The sequence below is a fragment of the Ahaetulla prasina genome, chromosome 7 (genome assembly GCF_028640845.1).
Source record: "Ahaetulla prasina isolate Xishuangbanna chromosome 7, ASM2864084v1, whole genome shotgun sequence".
Lineage (NCBI taxonomy): Eukaryota > Metazoa > Chordata > Lepidosauria > Squamata > Colubridae > Ahaetulla > Ahaetulla prasina.
Genome location: NC_080545.1, coordinates 51741433 through 51766818, shown reverse-complemented (window position 1 = coordinate 51766818; position 25386 = coordinate 51741433). Strand labels below are relative to the sequence as shown.

The window sequence follows — 25386 nt, the reverse complement described above, 5'->3', positions numbered from 1 at the left end:
ATAGAAATAAGTTAAGAAGAGAATTGTTACAGTATTAGACACGCAATGTATATTAATATTAAGAATAAATAAATAATGAATATAGCTGTAAATTTTAATTGTTATTGCACAAGACATTTATACCCAGATGACACACTGTTTAATGGAAGACGGATTGTTTGTATTAAAATAAAATTAAAAATTAAAAAAAAAAAAGATGGCATAGAACCAGTTTCATGTCAGCATGTTCATGTCCGTGCATGGTTTGATGGCTGAATTGATACTAAGAAATATTTCTTATTAGATTTATCTTCCCCCTTTCATTTAGGAAAGCAAGGCAGTGCGCATAGTGCTGTCTTATTTCTCTTCAAAAAGCTTTTTGAAGTGGTTTTCAGAGAAAACTACTCTCAAAGTTCTTTAGAGGATTTCTGTGTATGTGGGTAGACTAGAATCTGATTTTCCTGGTACAGCTTTTTAACAACTACACGAGTAAATTTTACTTCAGTTACAGTTTAGGATAAATAATTATGTCTGACTCCAATTTGAAACAAAAGTAATTGTTATTGTTATTTTTAGAATTTCCTTTTGATGAAATCTGCCCATATTGTAGCTATTTACATTAAACCCAATTCAATAAAAATGATGGGTTTTTTTCCTAGATTCTGCATTAATTATTGTAAAACCTTATAACAAGGTAGTGTTTTATATCTGTTTCATTTTTAAAACAACAGTCCTCACTGCTTCTTGTTGAGAGTGCTAAATCCTATGGTTTATTACACTTGTAGCAATATTGTTGAAAGTATTTAAATGGCATTTTTACTGTTTTTACACCGCATTTTTACACCGCAAGGTGGCTCAAGGGCTAGGATGTTGAGCTTGTTGATCAAAAAGTCGGCAGCTCAGTGGTTCGAATCCCTAGTGCTGCCGTGTAATGGGGTGAGCTCCCGTTACTTGTCCCAGCTTCTGCCAACCTAGCAGTTTGAAAGCACGTAAAAATGCAAGTAGAAAAAATAGGGACCATCTTTGGTGGGAAGGTAACAGCATTCTGTGCGCCTTTGGCTTGAGTCATGCTGGCCACATGACCACGGAGATGTCTTCGGACAGCGCTGACTCTTCGGCTTTGAAACGGAGATGACCACTTCCCCCTAGAGTTGGCAACAACTAGTACGTATGTGCGAGGGGAACCTTTACCTTTACCTTACCCTGTTCAATGGTTACTTTGCAGGAAGAAGTAGCAGCAGAGAGGAAAAAACAAGCTGTGGTAGAACAAGTGATGTTAGATCAATTGTGTAGGTAAGATAATAAAATGCTAATTACCGGCAAGTAGCTAGAAAAGTACTAATATATAGCAGGGCTATGTATTTCCTTTGAAAGAGATGATTCACAACAAGCAGAAGTACATACAAAGATGTATTGTTGAATCATTAACATAGCTCCTTTTTTCTCATAGTATTATGGTTGCTTCTGGTCATCTTACATATATAGTTGATTTATTATATTACTTGAAATTACTTGATTTACAAGGTCAGACCTAAACAAATGGCATTGTTATAACCCAGTATTTGAAGAGCAGAAAATCATGCTTCCATGCACAAGAAATATCACAGTAGTTGAGCAGCAAACAGATTGCAGGGGGAGCAAAAAAGATGTTAAATATGTTGGGAAGATTTTTTCTATTTCTACCCATCCTCCCACAAGTCATATGTTGTATGTTGATTTATTTACTTTATAGTTCTCTGAACATCAAAGTTCAGTGGATCAGTGAATATGAGATCTGTTTGGGGAATTAAATTGTGAGATCAAATAATTGGTTATAAAGGGGAATTAAAAAGCAACAGTATTGCTTATGTTTCCATTATGGAAACTTGGTGGGATGAAACCCACAAATGGAATTTTGGGGTTTACTGAGTAGATTGATAGATCTTTATAGAAATGATTGTTCATAATATTATGAAAAAGCAAAAAGTTGTGATTTAATGTTAATGCCTTATTTTACTGTAATAGAGAGAGTCGGAAGTCAATGTTTCTTTTTCTTTCTTATCTTTCCTCACTTCTCTTTTTCCTTTTCCCCACCCCACTGCTTTTCTACTTACTTTCTATTTACTTTGTATTTTGTAATACTTTATAACTCAATAAAATGATTTACTTAAATGGAATAGAAAACTACAGGGATTTAAATTATTTAAAAGAAACAGACATTGCATTCAGTTTTAGTCGCCACGATGTAAAAAAGATGTTGAGACTCTAGAAAGACTCTAGAAAGATTAGGGGACTGGAGGCTAAAACACATGAAGAACAGTTGCAGGAACTCGGTATGTCTAGTTTAATGAAAAGAAGGACTAGGGGAGACATGATAGCAGTGTTCCAATATCTCAGGGTTGCCACAAAGAAGAGGGAGTCAAACTATTCTTCAAAGCACCTGAGGGTAGAACAAGAAGCAATGGGTGGAAACTAATCAAGGAGAGAAGCAACTTAGAACTAAGGAGAAATTTCCTGATAGTTAGAACAATCAATAAGTGGAACAACTTGCCTGCAGAAGTTGTGAATGCTAAAACACTGGAAATTTTTAAGAAAATGTTGGATAGCCATTTGTTTGAAATGGTGTAGAGTTTCCTGCCTGGGCAGGGGGTTGGACTAGAAGACCTCCAAGGTCCCTTCCAACTCTGTTATTATGTTATGTTAAAAGAGGAGGTGGAGTTGTATCATATATAAAAATTACTATATCTACAGAAATAGAGCACAACAGTGATAAAAACTGTATTGAATGCATATTGGGTCAATATAAAAAATGACATTGCCATAGATGCATACTACAGGCCATCCATCCAACCAACCAACTAACCAACCAAACAAACAAACAGAGGAAATAGTTGAATTTTTTACTAGTCACTTAACTAAGGTATGTAGGAAGCACATCACAATAGTAATGGTGGACTTTACTTCCCTGACATCAAGTGGGAGATAAACTCTGCGTCAAGTGGAAGATCAAACAGGCTCCTGACAAACCTAGCAGACAATTTTGTCTCCCAAAAAGCAGAGAAGGTAACTGTGGAATCACCCATATTGGACTTAGTTCTCAATAACAGAGATGAAATGATAGGTGTTGAAGCTACAGGAGCCTTGGGATTGTGGGGGGGGGGGGGGATGATCATTCAGTATTGAAATTTAACATAATATGCAAGCACAAACAATAGAACAAAGTCAAACTAGAGTCTTAGGATTTAAAAGAGCTAATTTCAATAAACTTAAACAGAGCTTGGGAAGAATTCCATAGATAAGAATCCTCAAGGGGAAAACAACCCAAGAAGCTTGGGAAACTTTGAAAAGTGAGATTATAAAAGTCCAGTCTAAGACAATAACAGCTCTCAAAAGAAACCAACATGACTGCATAAAGAACTCTGATAAATTTAAAGAAAAAAAGGGACATAACTAAAGCAGATTATCAGCAAAGAGGCCGTGCCTGCAAAAATGACATGAGGAAAGTGAAGGCTTAAAATGAACTAAGGCTTGTGACAAAAGTCAAAAATAACAAAAAAAGCTTCTTTCAACATGTAAAAAAGAAGAAAAAAGTCAAGGAAATGATTGATCCATTAATGGGAGAATGTGGCAAGAAGGTGACAAGTAGCAGGGAGAAAGCAAAACTGCTTAACTTTTTTTTTTGCATCCTTCTTTACACAAAAGGAAAAAAACAATCCAACCTATCAAAAACAATACCATAAAATCTGATTAGGAATGCAAGTTAAAATAGGCAATAAAATGGTAAGTGAGCATATGTCTACCCTAGACAAAATCAAAGCACCAAAACCAGATTGATTACACCCCAGGGTTCTGAAGGAACTGGCAGATGTGATCTCAGAACCACTGAACTATATATTTCAAAGATCCTGGAGCACTGGGGAACTATTGGAGGACTGGAAAAGAACTGAAGTAGTTCCCATCTTTAAAAAAAAAAAAAAAAAGAGGGAGGGGGGAGAATAGATCCAGGAAACCACAGACCTATCAGCCTGACTTCAATAACTGAGAAGATTCTGGAAAAGATAAGCAACGAATCAGCGAACAGCTAGAGCAGGGGTTCCCAACTGGGGGTGCTTGCACTCCCTGAGTGTTTGAGGCGATATTCCAGAGGGTGCGAAAACTTGGCTATAGAAGTTTCAAAATTATAGTGTATATGCATAGCATATAATTATTTACTTTTGTAAGGGGTGCGAGAATATATCAGAAGGTGCAGGGAATAGAAAAGTTTGGGAACCCCTGACCTAGAGGAAAACAAAGTCATAAACAAAAGCCAACATGGGTTTGTCAAAAACAGATCATGCCAGACAAAACTTTCACAAAATGACAAAATTGGTGGACCAGAGTAATGCTGTGGATATAATTTACTTTGGCTTCAGTAAGGCATTTGATAAAGTAGACCACAACCTACTACTTTATAAAATAGAAAAATGTAGGTTAGACAGCATCACTATCAGATGGATTTGTAACTGGCTGAACAATCGCACTCAACATGTAGTCCTCAATGAAATTGCATCTAAATGAAGGGAAGTATGCACTAGACTAGAGTATCCCAAGGCTCTGTTTTAAGTCTAGTACTCTTCAACATCTTCATCAATAATTTGGATGAGAGGATAGATGGGGAACTTATCAGATCTGAAGACAACACCAAGCTGGCAGGAATAGCCAACACTTGAGAAGATAGGTTTAAGTTACAGAAAGATCTTGATAGACCTTGGGCGCTATCTAACAAAATGAAATTCATTGGTGAAAAAAACAAGGTTCTACATTTAGACAAGAAAAACCAAATGCACAGGTATAGTGTAGGTGGTACCTGGCTCAATAGTGATGACTGCAAGAAAGAGCTTGGCATCCTAATGGACAATCACATACATATGAGCCAGCAATGTATACCAGCTGCCAAAAAAGTCAACACAGTTCTAGGCTGTATTGACAGAGGGATAGAATCAAGATCATGTGAAGTGTTAATACCACTTTATAATGCCTTGGTAAGGCCACGCTTGGAATACTGCATCCAGTTTTGGTTGCCACAATGTAAACAAGATGTTGAGACTCTAGAAAGAGTGCACAGAAGACCAACAAAGATGATTAAGGGACTGAAGGCTAAAATGTAACGAACGGTTGCTGGAATTGGGTATGTCTCGTTTAATGAAAAGAAGGACTAGCAGTGACATGATAGTACTTGTCCAATATCTGTGGGGTTGCCACAAAGCAGAGGGCTCAAGCTATTCTTCGAAGCATCTGAAGGCAGAACAAGAAGCAATGGATGGAAACTAATCACAGAGAGAAACAACCTAGAACTAAGGAGACGTTTCCTGACAGTTAGAACAATTAAACAGTGGAACAACTTGCCTCCAGAAGTTGTGAATGCTCCAACTGGAAGCTTTTAAGAAGAGATTGGACAGCCATTTGTCTGAAATAGTATAGGGCAGTAATGGCAAACCTTTTTGCCATCGCGTGCCAGGAGAGGGGATAGGGGTGGGGTCACACATGCGCCTCGCGCATGCATGCACGACCTCCCTGCTCCCCCCTCTCCTGACATGTGATGGCCCCGTAGGCCCGTTTTTCTCTCTCACCTGGTCCAAAGCCTTTCTAGGAGTCGGGGGGGAGGGGAAATGGCCTTCACCCCCCACCCCGAGGTCCTCTGGAGGCCGGAAATGGCCCGTTTGCCAACTTCTGATAGACCGGAAGGCCCATTTTTCGCTGTCCCCAGCCTCCAGGGCCTCTCTAGGAGTCTGGGGAGGGCGAAAATGGCCTCCCCCCCTGGAGGTCCTCTGTATGCCAGAAACGGCCCGTTTGCCAACTAGGTTCACCATCACAGGTATAGGGTTTCCTGCCTGAGCAGGATGGTTGGATTAGAAGACCTCCACGGAGCCCTTCCAACTCTATTATTCCATTATTCTGCTAATCTGCTTACTACATGCCATATGGTTAATTGTGTGACTAGTTTATTTATTTTGTTGACTTAAAAAGACAACTGTTAAGTAGCTCACAACAACAATAAAAACTATAATAGTAGAAATGATAAAATCATGCCTCAACCATCCTTGTCTGGTGCAGCCAAAAAAACAGTCCTGGCTATTTAACCTCATATTGTCCCAATCTTGGGCGAAGAACCAGTTTAGCTTTAGAGATATAACACCCAGTATCATTCTCTGTGGCCCAGTTCAATGCCCATAAGAATGTTGTGAAGGATATCATAAGCCATTGAAAGATCCATCAGGATCAAAAGAATAACCCTTTTTTTGTCTTTTTGTTTTTTTAAATGTTTTTTAACCCTAACACTAACCACTTCATCGTTCGTTCACTTCTCCTTGAATCTGCCAGACCTTCAGCTGGCTCAAATGTGATCCACATGGATGAGGTCAAGACAACAGGGGAAGGGACTGCTTTTGCGTTAAAATATTTAGACTTCATATTTTGAACAATCATAATGTATGAGCAATCCCATACATTACCATCACATAGTGTACTGGATACCTGTGTTTACTGTATTAGAAGCAAATTTGTGCCTTGTAGTATCTGTCACTTGAATGTTTTTTATGAACTCTAACATTAGGTTTTATGAGACAGATAACAATTTATATGAATATGTAATATTCATAATACTTGAGTATTGCTAACAAAGAGGATAATGTGTATTGCAATGTATATAGGACAATTTAAGCACTTTTATGTTGCATGAAAAGTATTGGTAATTTTATTGTTATTTCTCTGATTGTACAACACTTAATTAACATGTAAAGATTAATAATTTAAAAAACTTGAAATAAAACATTAAATAGGTTTATATCTTAATTTGATAAAACCAGTTCCGTATTATTATTTTTTAGAGCTGTGATAAGTGATCCAGAGCAAAATGGAAATTCAGATATTTATAAGATGGCTCCTGTTCTTCCCGGATTAAGAACAGCACCTCTGCGCTTTAGAAAAAGAACATTACATGAAACAAAGTAAGAAATGTTACACTATATTGCTTTATGGATAATGCCCCCAAAATTATTTCATTATGAATCTTTCTTTAATTTCAGATTGTGCACCTAAATGTTTATCTAACAATGGTTTTTAGCTCTTTAAAACTTTCATGCATTTTGCTATATGTTTAAATTATAATGTATTACTCACCATTTTATAGACATGAAATAAATTAAAATACTATTGCTCCCATGAGCCAAGAAGGCCTATGATTATTAATTTCATTATTTGAAGCTCATGCCTTTATGCAAGTCATTTGTAAAATATCTACTGTTACTTTGGAGCATTTTAATCAACTAGGATGCAATTCATTTTTTTTATTTAAAAATAGAAAATAAGGAAGACCTGATAGAAGTTTATAAATTTAAGCACTATAATGAAATTAAATAGGTAGTGGGTTTCCCTCAATCTACTACTAGAATATGTGATCGTCCACTCACACTGAATGAAGAGGGATCTGCATAGTCAAAATGTTGTACTTAACATGAATACTTCAGATGTTAATCTATGAAATTAGCTGCCACATGAAGTGATAGATTCCAGGTTAACTTAAATTAATAGATGACAAGACTGTCAAATTGCTATTAATCATGTGACATCAAAGTAGCATGCTTTTAAAAACCAATTATCCTGAAAAAGCCCAAAATAGTGCTTCCGATTAGTATTTAATTAAACATGGCTAGAAATAGATTAATCATGGTTGAAAGCTGGATATGAGAATTAAATAGACCATTAATTCCAACTGCTTTGCTATGTGCAATTGTTTTTATATCTGTTTTTATAAAATTGAGCCCCCCCCCATCTAGAATCTAATATGCTCTCTGTGAATCTCTATTTAAGGTATGTGATTTTTTTTCTCAAAATGAGCTAATCAGGGATAGTGTTTCAGATATACTGTCACTGGGTCTAGTGATCCACATGTATCCATACAATGGTTATGTTGATTTTTGTTGGTGCATTGTTTCTACTTTGTCTATAAATTACATGTATATTTTTGTGTCACTGATTTTATGGCTTTTTGCTGTTTTAATATTATTAGTTTCCTATAGTCATGAGTTTGAGATGGGCAGTGATATATAAATAAATAAATATATAAATATAAATAAATAAATAAATTTGCACTAGTTTCTTTTCTGCCTATACTGAATGGTGATTGCTTCTTAGCACATTTAGAATAATAATTTAATATATATAATATTTGTGTAATGTCTCACTATGTCCATTCAACTGTGTGTTCATGCAACCAAGAACTAAGCTTTCCTAAAATGTTCTAGGAATGTATTAATTGCTGTGACTAATTTTGTAAAAATATCACTTTTATTTTATTGAAAATATGAATTATGTGCATATGCACATATTTTATTAAATAAGTAAAATCAACTTTACTGCTAATGGTACTGAAGTACATAGTTTCAATCATTACTAAGAGTTTGTGTAGCATTGATATCTGCTAGAAAGACGTAAAAAGGCTTCAGATTCTTGAAGATACCACTCATAAGCAGTGAAAATATACATAATTCCATAGTTTCAGTGAAATATATAAACCCGTATAGTATTTTAAGCTTATTTGTAGTGGCAGTAATCAGAATTTATGTTTTGTCTTTGCTGTATCTTTTCATAATAACGCTATTGAACTCTTTTCATGAACATGTATATTTTACAAGCAGTTGGCATGCAAAATGACTTGTTTTACTTGCATAGTACATGATATTATATATGTTTCTTACAGAATTAAGACAAGGTCAGCACTGACGGAAAATATGCTTTCTAACAAATTACGGTTTGATGGTAGATTAATATTAAGGTATGTGTACAAAACTTTTAAATATTGTTTTCTTTTCAGAAGTTGCTATTTCCATAACCACATTTTAGTGCAATTGCTTTCCAATACAATAGCATAGCAATATTACAGTTTATATTTGACTTTCTTCCAATGATATTTATGTCTCATGGTGATCTGCTGTATGCATATTTTATGAAATCATAATCAGGTGCTAGCTAGACATGATAAAATGCTGACTTCCCGGTGTATGTAGGATGGATAAACTAGTAAATAGTATTGGTGTCCTTTAATTGATTGTTGTGGATCTTGTGAATACAATAATTTAATCTTTCCCCCTTAAGTCATGATTCAGCAGTGTGATCTATTGTAGCAATTGTTGTTCAAAATCATTTTTACCTTAAATCAGGTGAAATTCAAAATTTTTCCCTACCGGTTCTGTGGGCATGGCTTGGTGGGCATGACAGGGGAAGGGTATTTCAAAATCTCAATTCCCACCCCACTCTGGGGCCAGCCAGAGGTGGTATTTGCCAGTTCTCTGAACTACTCAAAATTTCCGCTACCGGTTCTCCAGAACCTGTTAGAACCTGCTAGATTTCACCCCTGCCTTAAATACTAAATACTAAAATATGTGATGTTTGGTCCTTAGATTTGTTAAATGAGTGGAGCTTTGAGGCACTGAAAGTAGAGCACTTATAGATAGTGGGCCTACTTGGAAATAAAATGCATTCCCCAGTTCTCATATTCTGATCAGGATTAGTGGAGAACTTTCAGTAGAAGAACACATTGGTTAAATTTATATTACACAAACTGTAGTAACATGAAATTCGCTTAAAATGTAATATTTTTTCTGTCTGCTTGGGAGTTAAGGATTCATTCTGCTTTTTAAAAAAAGAAATCTAATCCTTTTTTTTTCCCATTATAGAAATGGACGTGATGCTTGTCGAGAACTGATTGGATTTTATTTTACTTGTGACAAATCTTTAACTATTTATGAATATCGAAAGTTTGGTAAAAATAGGTATACATATATATATGTAAAAGTCTTCTCAGAATTTTATTTAGCCATTAATAACTTAGTAAAATCACTTCAAGGGTTTGTTTTGTTTTGTTTTAATTTCATGCAGGACAAATGCCCTACCATTCATTCTGAAGGGTGTTTATATGCATCAGCGTGGACAGAAAAAAGGAAAACCATACAATCTTAATGATTTCTTTGTTGTAAGTATTGTTGTAAGTCCGGATAGGAGGAAAGTATAAGCAACTTTTTGGGTCCAGAATCTGCATGATTGCTGGGTAGTGGGTTTGAGCCATGCAGGTATATGAACAAATAAAATGGTCTTGCAGGGTGAAGAGAAATACTGTTTTTACAGAAGTAAGGGGAGAAAATACTTTTAAAAACTGGTACAATTTTGTTTCTAGAGGCTTTTTGAGCTGGAAGAGGAACAGAACCTTCCTCGTATAAAGGAAGGCTGGTATTCTTTCCCTGTAAACAGGCTAAGAAGATTGTGATGGTCTTGAAAATGTAAATGCTACAAATAATTCCTTATCTTGTAGTGATTCTGCTTGAAATAATTGAATATGAACAGGTCAAAAGCTATTTATTTTCAGTGATCCTGACCAAAATCTACTCTACCTGTGCTAGAACATTTCTTTTCCCCACTTATTATACAGTCACTAGGTCATGTCCGATTATTTACTACCCCATGGACCATAGCATTCCAGGCTCCCCTGTCCTCCACTATCTGCTGGAATTTCCCCAAATTCGTATTCATTGCATCAGTGACACTATCAGATCAATGACATCTCATCCTATACTGTCCACTTCTCCTTTTGCCTTCGATCTTTTCCAACATCAGGGTCTTTTCCAAAAACTCCTCTCTTTTCATTAGATGGCCAGAGTATTTGAGCTTCAACTTCAGTATCTGTCCTTCCAAAGAACAGTCAGGGTTGACTTCCTTTAGGGTTGACTGATTTGATCTCCTTACAGTCCAAGGGACTCTCAAGAGTCTTCTCCAGCACCACAATTTGAAAGCATCAATTCTTCAGCTCTTTAGCCTTCCTTATGGTCCAACTCTCAAAACCATACATCACTATTGGGAAAATCATATCTTTGTCTATATAAACCTTTGTCAGCAATGTGATGTCCTTGCTTTTAATATGCTGCTTAGGTTTGCCATAGTTTTCCTTCCAAGGAAGAAGTGTCTTTTAATTCCATGGCTGCAGTCACTGTCTGCAGTGATCAAGATAAAAGAGTCCAAGAAGATAAAATCTGTCTCTACTTCCATTTCTTCCTCTTCTATTTGCCAGGAGGTGATGGGACCAGATGACATGATCTTAGTTTTTTTAATATTGAGTTTCAAGTCAACTTTTGCACTCTCCTGTTTTACCCCCATCAAGAGACTCTTTAGTTCCTCTTCACTTTCTGCCATTAGAAGAGTGGTATTGTCTGCATATCTAAGGTGGTTGTGTTCTGGCAATCTTAATTTTGGCTGGTGATTCATCCATCCTATCATTTTGCATGATATACTCTGCATATAAGTTAAATAAGCAGGGTGACAACATGCAGCCTTGTCATACTCATTTCCCTATTTTGAACCAATCAGTTGTTCTATGTCTAGTTTTAATTGTTGCTTCTTGACCCACATACAGGCTTCTCAGGAGATAGGTAAGGTGATCTGGTACGCCTATCTCTTTAAGAATTTTCCATAGTTTGCTGTGATCCGAACTGTCAAAGACTTTAGCATAGTCAATGAAGCAGTAGAAGTTTTTCTGGAACTTCCTTGCTTTCTACATAGTTCAGCAAATGTTGGCAATTTGATCTCTAGTTCCTCTGCCTCTTTGAAACCTACTTTGTATTTCTTCCTTCTACTAATTTAAATTTATTTCAAAGGGCCTAGGCAGTTCTATCCAGAACATTGTGGGCTTGTTTAACATTGTCAGTAATGGGTAGGCGGTGATAATTTATTTTCAATTGTTGCTTTCATTTTTTTTCTTGAATGTTTTCAGTGTTCATTGTTAGATTATTAACATGACCTGTTTTTCAAACCATGATTTAATATACTTTGAAAATGCAGGAAGATATTTTGTTCTGATTACATTGATCAAATCCACAACTAAAGTAATATTCAGAAATACGTTACTCCAGTGGTGAAATCTAAATTTCTTTCCTATGGGTTCTGTGGGTGTGGCTTAGTGGGCATGGCTTGGTGTGGGGTCATGTGACTGGGTGGGTGTGGCTATGTGACTGGGGGATCGAAAGACAGAAACTCACTAACAATGTCCTGCTGGAGCAGGGCTGGACTAGATGACCTCCAGGTCCCTTCCAGCCCTGGATTATCCTCTGAAGCTGCATCTAATGCCAGGTTTGTAGTCCTTCCTTCCTCTCCTTTTCCCTCCCTCTTTCTTTCTTTCTTTCTTTCTTTCTTTCTTTCTTTCTTTCTTTCTTCCTTCCTTCCTTCCTTCCTTCCTTCCTTCCTTCCTTCCTTCCTTCCTCCCTCCCTCCCTCCCTCCCTCTCTCTCTCTCTCTCTCTCTCTCTCTCTCTCTCTCAATTGAACCCCCCACCCCTCCATTTTTTGCCTACACCCACCATTTTTTGCCTAGCAGGCTTCAGCTTTTTTACCTTTAAAAATGCTTTTTTACTTTTAAAATGCTTTTAAAAGTAAAAAAACAAACAAACAAACACTGACATCAGGCACCTCAGCTGGGATTGTTAGAGCCTTATTTTAACCCTTTAAAAGTATTTTTTTACAACTCTTTCGGCTGAAGAGGTTGTTTAAAAAATGCTTTTAAAAGTGAAAAAAAAAAAGGCTCTGACGATCGCATGGCTCAGCTGGGCATGGTGGTGGTGGGCAGGGATTTTTGCTACCGGTTCTCCAAACCACCTGCTGCCATTGCTACCGGATCAACTGATCCGGTCCAAACTGGGAGCATTTCACCCGTGCCTTACTCTAATTCTTTAGTTGCAAGCTAAATAAAAAATTACTTGTTTTTTAGTTGCTTTAAGGCTATATATCTTCCCTTTGCCACAAGAGGGCAGACCGCCAGTTGAGGAAGATTACTGAGCTCAACTTGTACTATCTTTTATGATTAAATGAATAGGATTGTGTTGCTTCTTAAAGTGATTAATCCTTATTTATTTAATTTGGTAAAACAAAAACTTTTTAATCAAAGTTTTAAGAATCAAAACGCATGCACTGGAACTTCTAAAAATGGAGGAATTTACTGGTGGCTGGTTTCTGTGGCCAATATTGAACTTTAGGATTTAAGTTCATAGACATAAACCATGGGGACTAAAGCCTGATGCTGAATCTTGCCCAAGAAAGGACTTTCTTTTAAAATATAGTTATTTGTCTCTTTTTTAGAATTCAAGAAATTGTTACTAATAACAGGAGAACAATGATGTTCATTAGAGGAACTGCATGTTCAGGCTATAAAGGAATGTGTACATAGAGTCATTTGTTACTGTATTAACCTGACAGTAATTTGGGTAACAAAACAATATTAGAACATTTGGAATTTACAGCATAAAATCTTGGGAGTATGAATTGGTAAATTTGTATTTGTAAACTGAAGAAGTGTTAACTGCAGCAGATAACATAGTGTTCTATATCTTAAAGTATCAAATCTGGCAGAAATGGCAAAAATCTCTGCTTACTTGAAAGACTATACACAAGAAAAATATATTTTAGAATGGAAAATGTGGATTGATTATATTCAAAATAAGTATCAGATAAAAAAATATCAAATAGCATATGAGTAAATTTAGGAAATAATTTGTATTAGATATATTTTTGAAGGAGAGGGGAATTGAGAGTGTGAATAAGCGTGGAGAGACTAGAGATTATAATTTAGGAATTATTTTAGATTATGATTGTTAGTTTTGATACCCTGCATTTTGTTCTGGGAAGTCGGGGTGGGGGGTGGGGGTAAAGGGAAGGAATTGGGGGTTGAGGTTAGTGATGGAGTGATGGTTAATGTACAGGGATTATTGAAGATGTATAAATATAATTAATGTAGGGTCGGGTCTGACCAGTTGCCATTTTAGAACGGTGGGGAGGGAAAAAAGAGAGAGTAGGAGGTAGGAAAGAGGAGAAGAGGAAGGAAGAGGGGTAGAAGAGGGAGAAGAGTGTAGGGTGGAGGGAGGAGAGGAGGTAGATAAGAGAAGGAGAGGAAGGTTTGGAAAGTAAAAGAAGGTAGAAGAGGGAAGAAGGTTAAAAAGGGGGGTGGTGACTGGGCAGGCCCGACTAATTGTATATAACTGTACATTGGATGAATTATTTGATAAGATTGTAAAAATAAAACTTTTTTATAAAAAAAAACAAAAACAAAAATATAGTGTTCTATATCCTTAATACAATCATTCAATGAATATCGGAATGAAGAATACTTATGCCTTAGTAAATGCAATACATTGGATGCTGATATCTAGTTTCTGATGTGGCTATAAGTGATAATAGCAAGAGTCTGTAGTCATGATTAGCAACCTGTGACAATTATTTTTACCTGTTGGAAATCTGTGTAGATTTTCATAGCCTGAAAACTATACAGTTCATACACCATGCATTCTATGTTATGTCTTGTCAACACCTTAATATATACACTTGATTAAGAGAAAAAATAAACCAATTAAAATATAAGAGGTATTCATCTGGAATTACTGTATGAAAAAGTCTGTATGGATTTTGTTCCTGATTCTTTGAAGATTATAGATTTCTCAAAATTACATTTTTTTCTATATAAAGAGTGTTACATCTTCATACAACTGGGCATCGACTAATTGAAACAAGATATTACTTTCTTTCAATTTGTCAAATAAGTTACAAAAGAACTTGAGCAACTGAATGATTTAAAAATATTTTTCTGTTCTGTTCATCTATAATGATAAGGGATTCAACTCTTAACCTTAAATAAATTCTGCTTCCCCTAGATCTCAATTTTACTCTTGAAACTTATAATCCTGTACTCCAACTCTTCTCAGCTTTGTGATATTAAGTCCAGAGGCAATAAGTACAACAGTCAAAATCATGGAAGTTAGATGTTGTCTGTTAGTAAAGGAGCATTGTGAGAGAAAAGTGGCTTATTTAGAGGAGATCATTTGGAGACTGAGGGGGAATAAACAAAATGTTCATATATAATTGGGCAGGCGTGCAGCAGAAAAGATAACTGAAGACAATACAGTAGACAGATGTCCATTAAAATTACTGTCCTTGCAGAAAACTGAATGGATAACAAAGAAGATTTTGTCTGGTATTGCATCATGCTTTCTAGTTTCTCAAAGTCAGACATCTTAGAAATAATTCACCTCTTTAAGAGTGTTCTAATATTTTGTGGAATAGATTAAAATTGACTGTACTTTTAAATCATTCTTATATTATTGATCACAGGGAGCAGACCTAACTTTTTTGAGCCTTCAGCATCCTGGCCTTCCTGAAAGTGTTAAGCAGAAACCATTGTTTACAATCCGTGTCACAAATATTGATGAAATGGCTAGAACATTTCTAAAGTAAGTGGAATCTGCTCATGAATCCTCTCTGATGATCAAAAATATTTTATATATCTGTTGGCTTGAGGCTTTGCTTGTATTTCTCCAGCATAAATGTTAATACCTGATTAGAGGTACACATAGCAGAATGTTAATATATGACTGGGTGTTTGTAGAAGATAGGAATTCTTCCAGAACACAGAAAAAATATGTAAATACATCTAATAGTACTTATGTTATAGTTACTGTTTCTACAAAATGCAATTTTGAATTTGTTTGAAGAGAGAGATACCATACAATTCAAAATGGCATCTTATTTTTTTTCATTTCAGGTCAAAGCTAATTTCCTCTCAGATTCTAGTCTTATACTGTATAGTTCAAACAAAGAAGAATTGCAGAATTATATGTAATGTAGGTCCCTCAGAAATATTGAAATTATATGTCGACGAAGTCCAAACCAGTTCTTAACACATATGAAGACAATTTGATTATTTAAGACTAGTTTAATAGTTTCATTTCAAAACTGAGAGTTAATTGGCAATTACATTATTGTTTATAAAGGAAAATCTATAAATAGAGGAAAAGAATTGCCAGTATCTTACTATAATGGTTATTTCATGCTTCTGTTTGATTCCTGCTGCTCTTTCTAGAACTTTAATGATAGTCTAATAAATGTAAGAGATTAGAAATAAATCAATAGGAGTTATTTGGGATAAGAAAACGAATATGCTATAATCTTCAGAAATAGTAGATTAGAAGATATAGCAACTGAGATAATACATCACTTTGATATATAATGTAGTTTATTTGGCTTTACCAAATAATTCATGTTTTATTAATCTAGAGATTATTAGTAAATTGTAAGGCATAAGTCATATTTTTTGGCTTAGTATATTTGCATGTCATATGTACCTAACCTATGATGACTTGTTCAATAATCTATAATTGGACAGTGTGAATTGGGCCAGTAAGTACTGGTAAGAGCAGGAATATTAAAAATTTCTATAAAATGGTTATTGGCTAGGAGTCTTTCTAATCTACTAATCAGACTTTCGAAGAAACATCTTTGGCACATTATGCATCTCTAGGAAGTAAAGATAAAGAAGATGGTTGTGGTCTCAGCTAAGCATGGCATGATACATCTTGAATGGAAGATTGCAGTTATGTCTTTATGAGTCTGTTGTTAAAAGAAAGTTCAGAAATAGTTTGTACAGATTGTGGCTACTAAATTGAAAAGTGGTAAAATAGAGAAAGATAATATATATTCTGTATCTTCTAAATGGGATATTTCTAGCACTACTGATTAAAAAGCACAGCATTTTTTTTTGCCTTTGCAGATTTAATAGATTCATTAAATGTTTTTAGATAATGTCTGGCTGAAACCCCATTTAATGTAATTTTTTTCTGGTCTGGAGTCCTAGGTGGCTGTGTTTAGCTGCCACTTTAATTCCTTGAGTAGTCACATATTAATAGCCCTGTGATGCAGTGTGGAAAATCGACAGCAGTTCCAGGCTGTCTTGGTACTGGAAAGGAGCTGTTGTTACTACCTAGCACTGGTGTTGGTTAAGTCAAAAGTGCATGTCAAAATGAACAATGAAACACCAAATACACAAATCAAAGGACCTGGACTTGGCTTTGATATGAAGCCTAATATAATGCAAAGATACTACATTTGATCTTAGCCAAAAGGTCAAGAATACAAAATGAAATTGATGCTAATACACAGTAACGACTCAAATCTATTAACATAAAATCCCCTTTCTCTCTCATATCCTGGCTAGAAAATATGCCCAAATGAGATTATTGATTTACCAGTACTCAAGATTTAGCTTGAACAAGTTAAGACTTTATTTATAATTTTATAATTTTTTAAGAAACAGAATATTTCTGAACTTGTTTTTTCCAATATATATACTGGAATTTATAACTCATAATCGGAATTTATCTCTTTTGATAAAGTGAAATTACTTATCTAGTGGACTGTTTCACCTGTGTACTAATCTGGTTAAAATTTAGCTTCAAAGGGCCTAAACTCCATTATATAAATCATCAATCTGGGCTATCCTTTGTTCAAGCTGAGTGAGTTTTAATAATCACGTTCACTGGGTAAGGGCCTGTATTTCAAAAACTCCCGCATTTCAAGAGTAAATATCGATGTGTCTTCGTTGCATCTTTGAATCCATCTTACAATGCTTTACTGCCTGCATGTATTCCTGCATAAAAGACTTTTGTATATTGCTATATTTGGGAGGCTAATTCTAAAACTTTAGAATGTTTATTTCAAAGTTTTTAGATACAAATATAAATACAAATAAAATATTTTGCAAATTAGAAAATCTGTTTTTCCTAATTTATATGTAGAATATAATACATATAATACATATTTATGAATGTAACTTTCTGTATTTATGACTGCTTAACAAATACATATATTTTAGGACCTATAATGTGGAAAATGAGGAAAATCCTATTGAAGATGATCGGAAGAAAACTTTGAGGAATATTCAAGGTTTGTATATTCTGTTTGCCTATGATTTCTATACAAATATTTTCATGGAACCTAGATTGTACTTTATTCTACAGTAATTGTATACTTTCAGAATAGGCTTTTGATTGTAAGTAATATAATTTTTGATATAGAAAAAATAGTGAGAATTTTCTTTGATATCAGTAATATTCTGTCAGAATGGGATAATTCTTTATGTATTGATATTAGTAATGTTCTGTTAGAATGGGATAATTCTTTATGTGTAGATAAATTCTGAGTACATCCAGTCATTTCCTAATATAGCAGGATTAGAAAATAATTCTTTTTGAGCTTATCATACTATGTCATTAAACATTAAGCAATATTGAGGTAGATTAGGTCATACTTTTACATGTTTGAAAACAATTACTGTACTTAAGAGAAAAAACATATTTTTAATCAACCATTTAAAATTTCTTCTCTAGATAATTTGAGAAGAAAATTAAGTAAAAGAGGAGTTCGTATTATTTCAGGACTGGGAAAATATTTCCGTGAACTGGACAAGAAGCAAAATGGGAATATTACAAAAGCAGACTACAGGCAAGCACTAAAAGTATTTCGTTTAGAAGTGACTGAAGAGGTATGTCAAAATCCTTATTTAAGGGTAAGGGTAGATACAATTTAATAGGTACAGTAGATACAATTACTGCAACATGGTGGGATGTTATTCATGAGCAATTTGCAAAGATTGATAGATACAATTTACTGAAAAGGAATGGGCCAGACGAAATGGGACAATGAGATGGCATTGTCCCACTTCGGACAATGAAGTGGTCCGAAGTGGGACAATTTTTTTCATATAAAGAACATGTACAATTTTTTAGATTTGGGAATTTAAGAGACTCCAATTAAAGTTTTAATATGATGGGAAAAATAGTTATATTATTGCAAGATGGCCTGTGGACCACCTAGCCAGGCAAAAGATCTTGATAATACCCTCCAGGGCTAAAGTACAAGGCTTTCATGATTTTGGGCTATTTTGCATTGTGCTTTAAAGTCATTATGTTTATTTTTTTTTTAAATTAAATTTTAAAAAAATTAAGACTAACTAGCATCATTCACTTAGTTTTCCCTTGTAAAACCTGATGGATTGTTTGACCTGCTGCTTTGGTGACATCTGAAACACTATTTCAGATACTACTAAATATTAATATTGGCATTTTAATATTTACATCAATTTTTTTAAAGAAATGCCCAATTTTTAGATGAATGCACTGAAGCATTAATTTGGGTTTTGCTAATGTTTATGCATTTATTTGACTTCGTATTTTAAATTTAGGAATTTGAATCTTTATGGTTAGTTCTACATGATGACAATAATGGTGAATTTGATTACACTGAATTTACTCATGCTATTCTTGGAGAAATGAATGAATACAGAAAAGCATTTGTTAGGAAAGTAAGTAATCTTATTCTAAGATTATAATTCATGTATTAAAAGTTGAATACTCTTAATTTCTATAATGCTTCACTGGTTTTGGGTAGGAGAATGTCAAGATTTGGTTTACTGTGAGAAAAATACTTTCTGTGTCATCTGAAGAAAATTGTCAGTGTTAAAATAAGTGAGTCAGTGAGAAAATTCTTTACTGTTTATGCAACAGGGAAAATGTGTTAAAGAATTAGTAGTGTTGACAAAAAAAACCTCTTTCAGATTTCTAAGTAGAAAATATATTGTTATAAGATATTGATTGAACAAAACTTACTGTCTTGAGGAAATTTTAAAAGCTTATTTGCACTGATTTCAGTTACCCAATTACTTCTTTAATTTCTCTCTTTTTCCAAACATTTATGTAAGGTCAGCTATTCCATAAATATAGATTCTACATGTAGTATGTTGATTTAATTTTGTTAATATTACTTCGTTTATTTTTATTTTTCATTTGTTCCATATATTTGATGCTCACATTTTTTCCCGATTATTTTTAGGCTTATATGAAGCTGGATTACAATAAAATTGGCAGAGTCCCTATGGTAGATATCAAGAAATGTTACTGTGCTAGAAAACATCCTCAGGTTATAGCAGGTATCTATATACTACTAAAATTCTTGTTGTCATAACTAGGTAAAACAGTGCATTAGAAGGGCAACCATTTTTGAATCTAGGTACCTCAAATCAGGTAATTTACAGATCTAAAATCTGGGACCCATGACTCCCAAGGGAATGAAATTTATGAAATTTGTGGCTGCTGACTGTTACTGTGGTCATGTGATCTTCATTTCCAGTGTCCCATGACAGTTTCCCAGCCAGTTTTGTAGTTCCTCGCTCTATCCCCCACCCAGCAGCAGCCACTTCTTGCATCCTTCTTGACTATTCCACTCTCCCGCAGATCTTACCATCCCATCCTCAACTCTCGTACACCCATGGGCACCCTTCCCAACCTACACAGTCATCTGTGTACCCTCCCCAACCCATGTGACATATATGGCACACACCTACGTATCAGGGGTGGGTTCTATTTACCTTTACTACCGGTTCACAACAGGAGCGCACACACTTCTGTGCATGCACAGAAGCCCCTTGATGACATCGGGGTGGGTGGGTGGAGCCTCCTGCCAGTTTTACTATCAGTTCTATAGAACCGGACAGAACTGGGAGCAACCCCCCACTGCCACATATCCTTCCAAATATAGATGTAACCTCTCACACATCTCATGTACATTCCTGACCTGCACCTCTGTGCATCCCCTCTTTTCCTCTCCTACTTGGCAGCAGCATCTTCCCTGACTTCCCGTTCTTTCAGCATCTTCGGAAATATTTGCAACCGGAGCATGTCCAGGGCCTTCATTTGGTGTATATTGTAGTCTACTATAATTGGAGAAAGACATGACAAACTTTGGGTTAAATGTAGGCTTAAAGTATGAGACAGAATTATTGTAAGCATCTGTGCAGTGACATTACAAAACAAAGCAATTCCTCTGGTTTGTATTTGCATACTAATGTATGCAAGTATCTAAATAACAACAATTTGTATTGTGACAAGGTGTCATTTGTCTCCTGGATTCCTACACAAGTTACTTTTAGTAAGATATCCCTTGAATTTTCTATCTTAACTTGCTTTTCTTTGGAAGTCTTTTTTGTTTGACATGCTTAGTAACAACTTTAATAGTAAGAAATATTTTAACAGGTAATGCAACAGAGGAAGAAATTAAATCTTCATTTCTTGAAACACTGGAGGATGCCTGCAGCAATCCAAGTGAAGTTTCCTTTGGTGAATTTGAGGATTATTATGAAGGATTAAGTATTGGCATTCTGGATGATGAAGATTTTATTAACATATTAAGGAATTCCTGGGGAATTTAGAAGTGAAAAATATAATGTAAAATTAGGAATAGAGACTCTGAACATTGTTAACTTTCTAAATAGCTTTAATAAATTGGCGTTCGTAATCTGAAGATACAGTAATGTTTAAAGCATGGCTAGTTTCTCTTCCTGCAACATTAAAATAGTATTTATTATTTTTTTATGAAATTGCCTTAGACTATATCCCATGTAATAGAATAATATTTTTAATCAATGAATTGTGAAACTGAGTAAAAGACTATATACAAGATAGAACTATAATGTGCTATGTTAAAATAATTGTATCACAAGTCATATATGAAGACCCTTTATTTAAATGAATATTTTTATTTTGGTTGTCCTGTTAGTGACTGTTTTAATCTCATAATATATAAGCAAACAGAAGTTTAGGTTGATTCTACCTATCCAGATAGAACAGCATGTTTAAATGACCCTAACCCTAACCCAAATATATTTTTTGTTTTAGTTAATTTAGTGCAGTCAGATAGCACAGAAAGTCCTTTATGAATATATTCTCAAAACTTTTTAAAAGCTTATGTATGTACCTAGAAACAAAAGTGTCTCTTTGTGTACTTTGTAATTCACTAATTCCATTGTGGGGAACCCCACTGTGTGGGGTTTTTACTTAAAATATAATATAATGTGCTTTTTAAATTCATCTAAATACTGTATCTAGCTTTTTAGTATTTAATTTTAAAATTTGATTTTAATATTCCTTCAGTATGTTATAATTCAGTTCTACGATTATCATAATATGTTAACTTTGCTCAAAAATATTAAATTTAAATAACATTTAATTGATCTTAACTCTAATTTGTTGCCAGTACCTTTTCGAAACAAAAAAAAATAGATTTATTCTCTGTTAAATCCTGGACATGCAGATGTGAATTTTTGGAGATCTATCATTTAGAATAACATTAATCAGTCATATATAATCTGTGCTATTCAGACATCCTGAAGGCCACATAACAGTAGTATTTGTGTTCACCTCCAAGTCTTGAGAGCTTGAACTTGGGAGGTTGGGAGGGAAAAAAATCATGCTATTTTAAAACCATTTCATGAAGTCAGCCAAAATATATTCTCTGTAGGCTAAGATATTTTTAAAAAGCTCATTCAAGCCACAGCAGAAAACCTCAAAAACAGACAAATGCTGCTGGAGTTGTGTGAAAGCTATGTTCAGTTTGTCTGCAGAAGATTTAAAGTTCCACCTAAGGGGTGGGGGAAATGGAACCTTTCTATGTATACACTCATTAGGATTCATGTAGGGATTGTCTGAATGGAACTCAGGAGTCTGAGCAAGGATTACTGTTTTAATCTTTATTGATTCATCCATTCCACTGGAAAACAATGCTTTTCTACTAACAAAAGTAAAGGGAAATAGGCCTATGTCGAGAGGACATAGGATTGAGGATTCTTCAGATGTACTTTTCTAATTGACCAGATTATATAGCTTCCAAGAAGGTACATAAGGAACAACAGAGGAGAAGACCCGCAGAGGAAGGTTTCAACGCAATCAATACTTATGGATATAGCGCCTAGTAATACTCTTGGAGGCCTACTTCAGGGTAGAGTATGCTTTCAGTGCCTGTGGATAAGAATAACAGAATATAACTTTACCTTTTATTTAGCCAAATTTAATGTGATAATTTTTTCAGAAGACCTGGATGCAAGAAGGAAATAATCTTAATGGATTTTATTAGACCTTCCTGACAATAAAAGGAAGTCAAGGCAGGGGATACAACAGAGAGGGGCTCAGAATATTTATTTCTACTAAATTCTAAGTTTTGGAAATTAATCTTGCCCCATTGAATTTTGCAATAGCAGCATTAATAAAATTCAGCCCTGCAATCTTATGGCACATCACCCCCGTCCCCCGAGAATCTATTTAAGAACTAATCATCATTGATAGTAATTTCAGTGTCAGAAGTGGGTGAGTAATGCAAAGAATTTCCACAATGTCTTCCATATCTAGAATCCACTTTGCTGCTTGCCAGTCTCAATCTGCTGCTATCTAACTATGCTGAATTGTACTTAGTGCAGATCTTCAGCAGACTGAATCTGATTATTTTAAATGGTGTCACTAAGGGAGATTTTCTAGGGGCATTTATTTGGGGAGATGTACATCTATGACTACCCTGGGTTATAGTGACTGGCACTTACAACTTTCTGAAATTTGTAGATAGTAGAAAGCTGATTGGAAGATTACTACTATCATGAACTTCAAGCCTCCATCAACAGGGAAAAAAATATGTTTTTCTTCCTGCTCTATAAGCAGATGTGGAACTGCTTATTTAAGGTAGTTAATGCAAATATGGCAGAAATGTTGAATTTGATGCAAATTTTACAACTTGGAGCATCTATTGTAGAGACACTAATTGATTTAGAGTCCTCAATTGGAGCATTCCTTATTAGCTGATTTCAGTTCATAGATAATTAAGGACAGTGTTAAGTATAAAATACTCTGAATGATGCAGTGCTAATTGTGACTAAACATCAACTTGGATATTTCTAGATTTTTTTAATAGTACAAGTATCTGATTGCAAACTAAAATAGTTAGCTATAGAGCAGGGCTTGATCCATTTACTAACTTCAGCAAAGTTCAACAATCCTCCCATTTGAAAAATGGTATCTGCCTTTCTATATACTTTTACCTGAACTCTCCTATCCCAGTAGGAAAGTGGAAGGAGTTCATTCACCTGGTATATACAGGAAATTTGAACTGAATGGTCCTAGAAAGATTTGGTCTTCTTCTATCTGGGCCTCTCTGTTAATATCAAAGTTTCCAAACTGGAAGTCTGCTTAAGAGTTACCTTGAGATAAGATGGGTGGCCTATACATTTTATAAATAAAATAAAATAAATAAGGTTGACAGTCTTGTTATCTGGAAAGATGAATAAAATTCAGACTGATAAGCTCCAATTTTGGCTTCATAATTCACAGGTATAAACTAAATCTGGAAATTGCAATGATCAGAAATTTATTTAAAGCTCATGACCCCAACTTTACATGGCCAGAGATAAAATGCTATTTAGTAATCTGCCACATGATCCAGAAATGGAACAGAAGAGAAGAAAGTTAGGAAGAAGGGGGTGAGGATGATAGGGATGTGGAGGGTAATATTTCAGCATTTTACCATTTTAGTAATCTAGTATTCTGTTTTAGTAATCTACTCATCTAGTAATTTTTAAATTTTCCCAGTATTTAATACTTCATGCATATTGTACTCTGGCTTACTTTATTTTAATTTCTGTGTAGTACTTCATCTTTTTTCATATTTCGGTCCAATTATGCAATGACTATATTAAAGAATTGATTGATTATGAAAATTCACTCTTGGTATACATAGTTTTATTTTGGGAATTGTTTTAATGAGATATAGAATGAACACATATTTCTTTTAAATTTTCTTTCTTGAATACAAAGGCAGATGAAAAATTGAAGGGGAAAAATCCATAATTCTTGAAAAGAAAGACATTGTGTTACTAATTCTCTATTTGTATTCTGATGATTTAGCTAAGTACAGTATTCTAAGAAATGGTCAATGGTTTAACTTTCAAAAATGAATCAACATTCAATCATTTATTGCTTAAACATTAAATGATTAAATGTGCATTATTAGTTAAGTATTTAGTCTATATTTATAAAGATATGGGGAAAAGCATGACAGTATATATCATTTTGATTACATTTAAAATGAGATCTGTTTTTAGTGAACAGTTATTGTGATAACATAAAAATATAGAATATGTAATTCTATTAATTAACATTAATTTGATACCTGTGCTTTTTTTCTACTATAGAAGAAGCAGAACACAAAAAACCTTTCTCTGTTTTAACTGTTTAGATAACTATAAAAAGTAAAATGAAACTGTGCAATTACATGTTCTATGTATTTGTTAACAAATCAAATTATTTGATTATAGATAATTTTATTTGATCTCTGTTGCAGGTTTGTTCATTGTGGTTCTGTAACTCAGTTACATCTTTATTATGGTACAAGTAGTCCTTCATTTGTGACCAGAACTCAACCCAAAATTTCCTTTTCTAAACAAGACAGTTGTTAGGTGAGTTTGCCCCATTTTATGACCTTTCTTGCCATAGTTATTAAGTGAATCACTGCAGTTGTTAAATTAGTTACACCGTAGTTAAGTGAATTTGGCTTCCTCATTGACTTTGCTTGTCAGAAGTTTGCAAAAGATAATTAACATGACCTTGGACACTGCAATTGTCATTAAATAAATGTCAGTTGCCAAGCATCCATATTTTGATCACATGATTACGGAGGTGCTACAATGATCCTAAGTATGAAAAACAGTTATAAGTCAC

The 25386-nt window shown here is 34.5% G+C and overlaps 1 protein-coding gene across 4 annotated transcripts in view; it reads left to right on the top strand.

The window, feature by feature from the left end:
* CAPS2 (calcyphosine 2) overlaps positions 1-21819 on the top strand; it is a 38249-nt gene extending 16430 nt beyond the window's left edge. For all 4 annotated transcript variants that reach the window (XM_058191616.1, XM_058191617.1, XM_058191614.1 and 1 more), the window contains 11 exons: positions 1205-1272; positions 6825-6944; positions 8696-8770; positions 9672-9767; positions 9874-9967; positions 15134-15252; positions 17670-17740; positions 18184-18338; positions 19038-19157; positions 19685-19781; positions 20884-21819. In XM_058191616.1, the coding sequence (XP_058047599.1) occupies positions 1205-1272; positions 6825-6944; positions 8696-8770; positions 9672-9767; positions 9874-9967; positions 15134-15252; positions 17670-17740; positions 18184-18338; positions 19038-19157; positions 19685-19781; positions 20884-21059 (1191 nt within the window). In that variant the 3' untranslated portion in view covers positions 21060-21819. The remainder of the gene's footprint in view (positions 1-1204; positions 1273-6824; positions 6945-8695; positions 8771-9671; positions 9768-9873; positions 9968-15133; positions 15253-17669; positions 17741-18183; positions 18339-19037; positions 19158-19684; positions 19782-20883) is intronic.
* The last annotated feature ends 3567 nt before the right edge of the window (positions 21820-25386 follow it).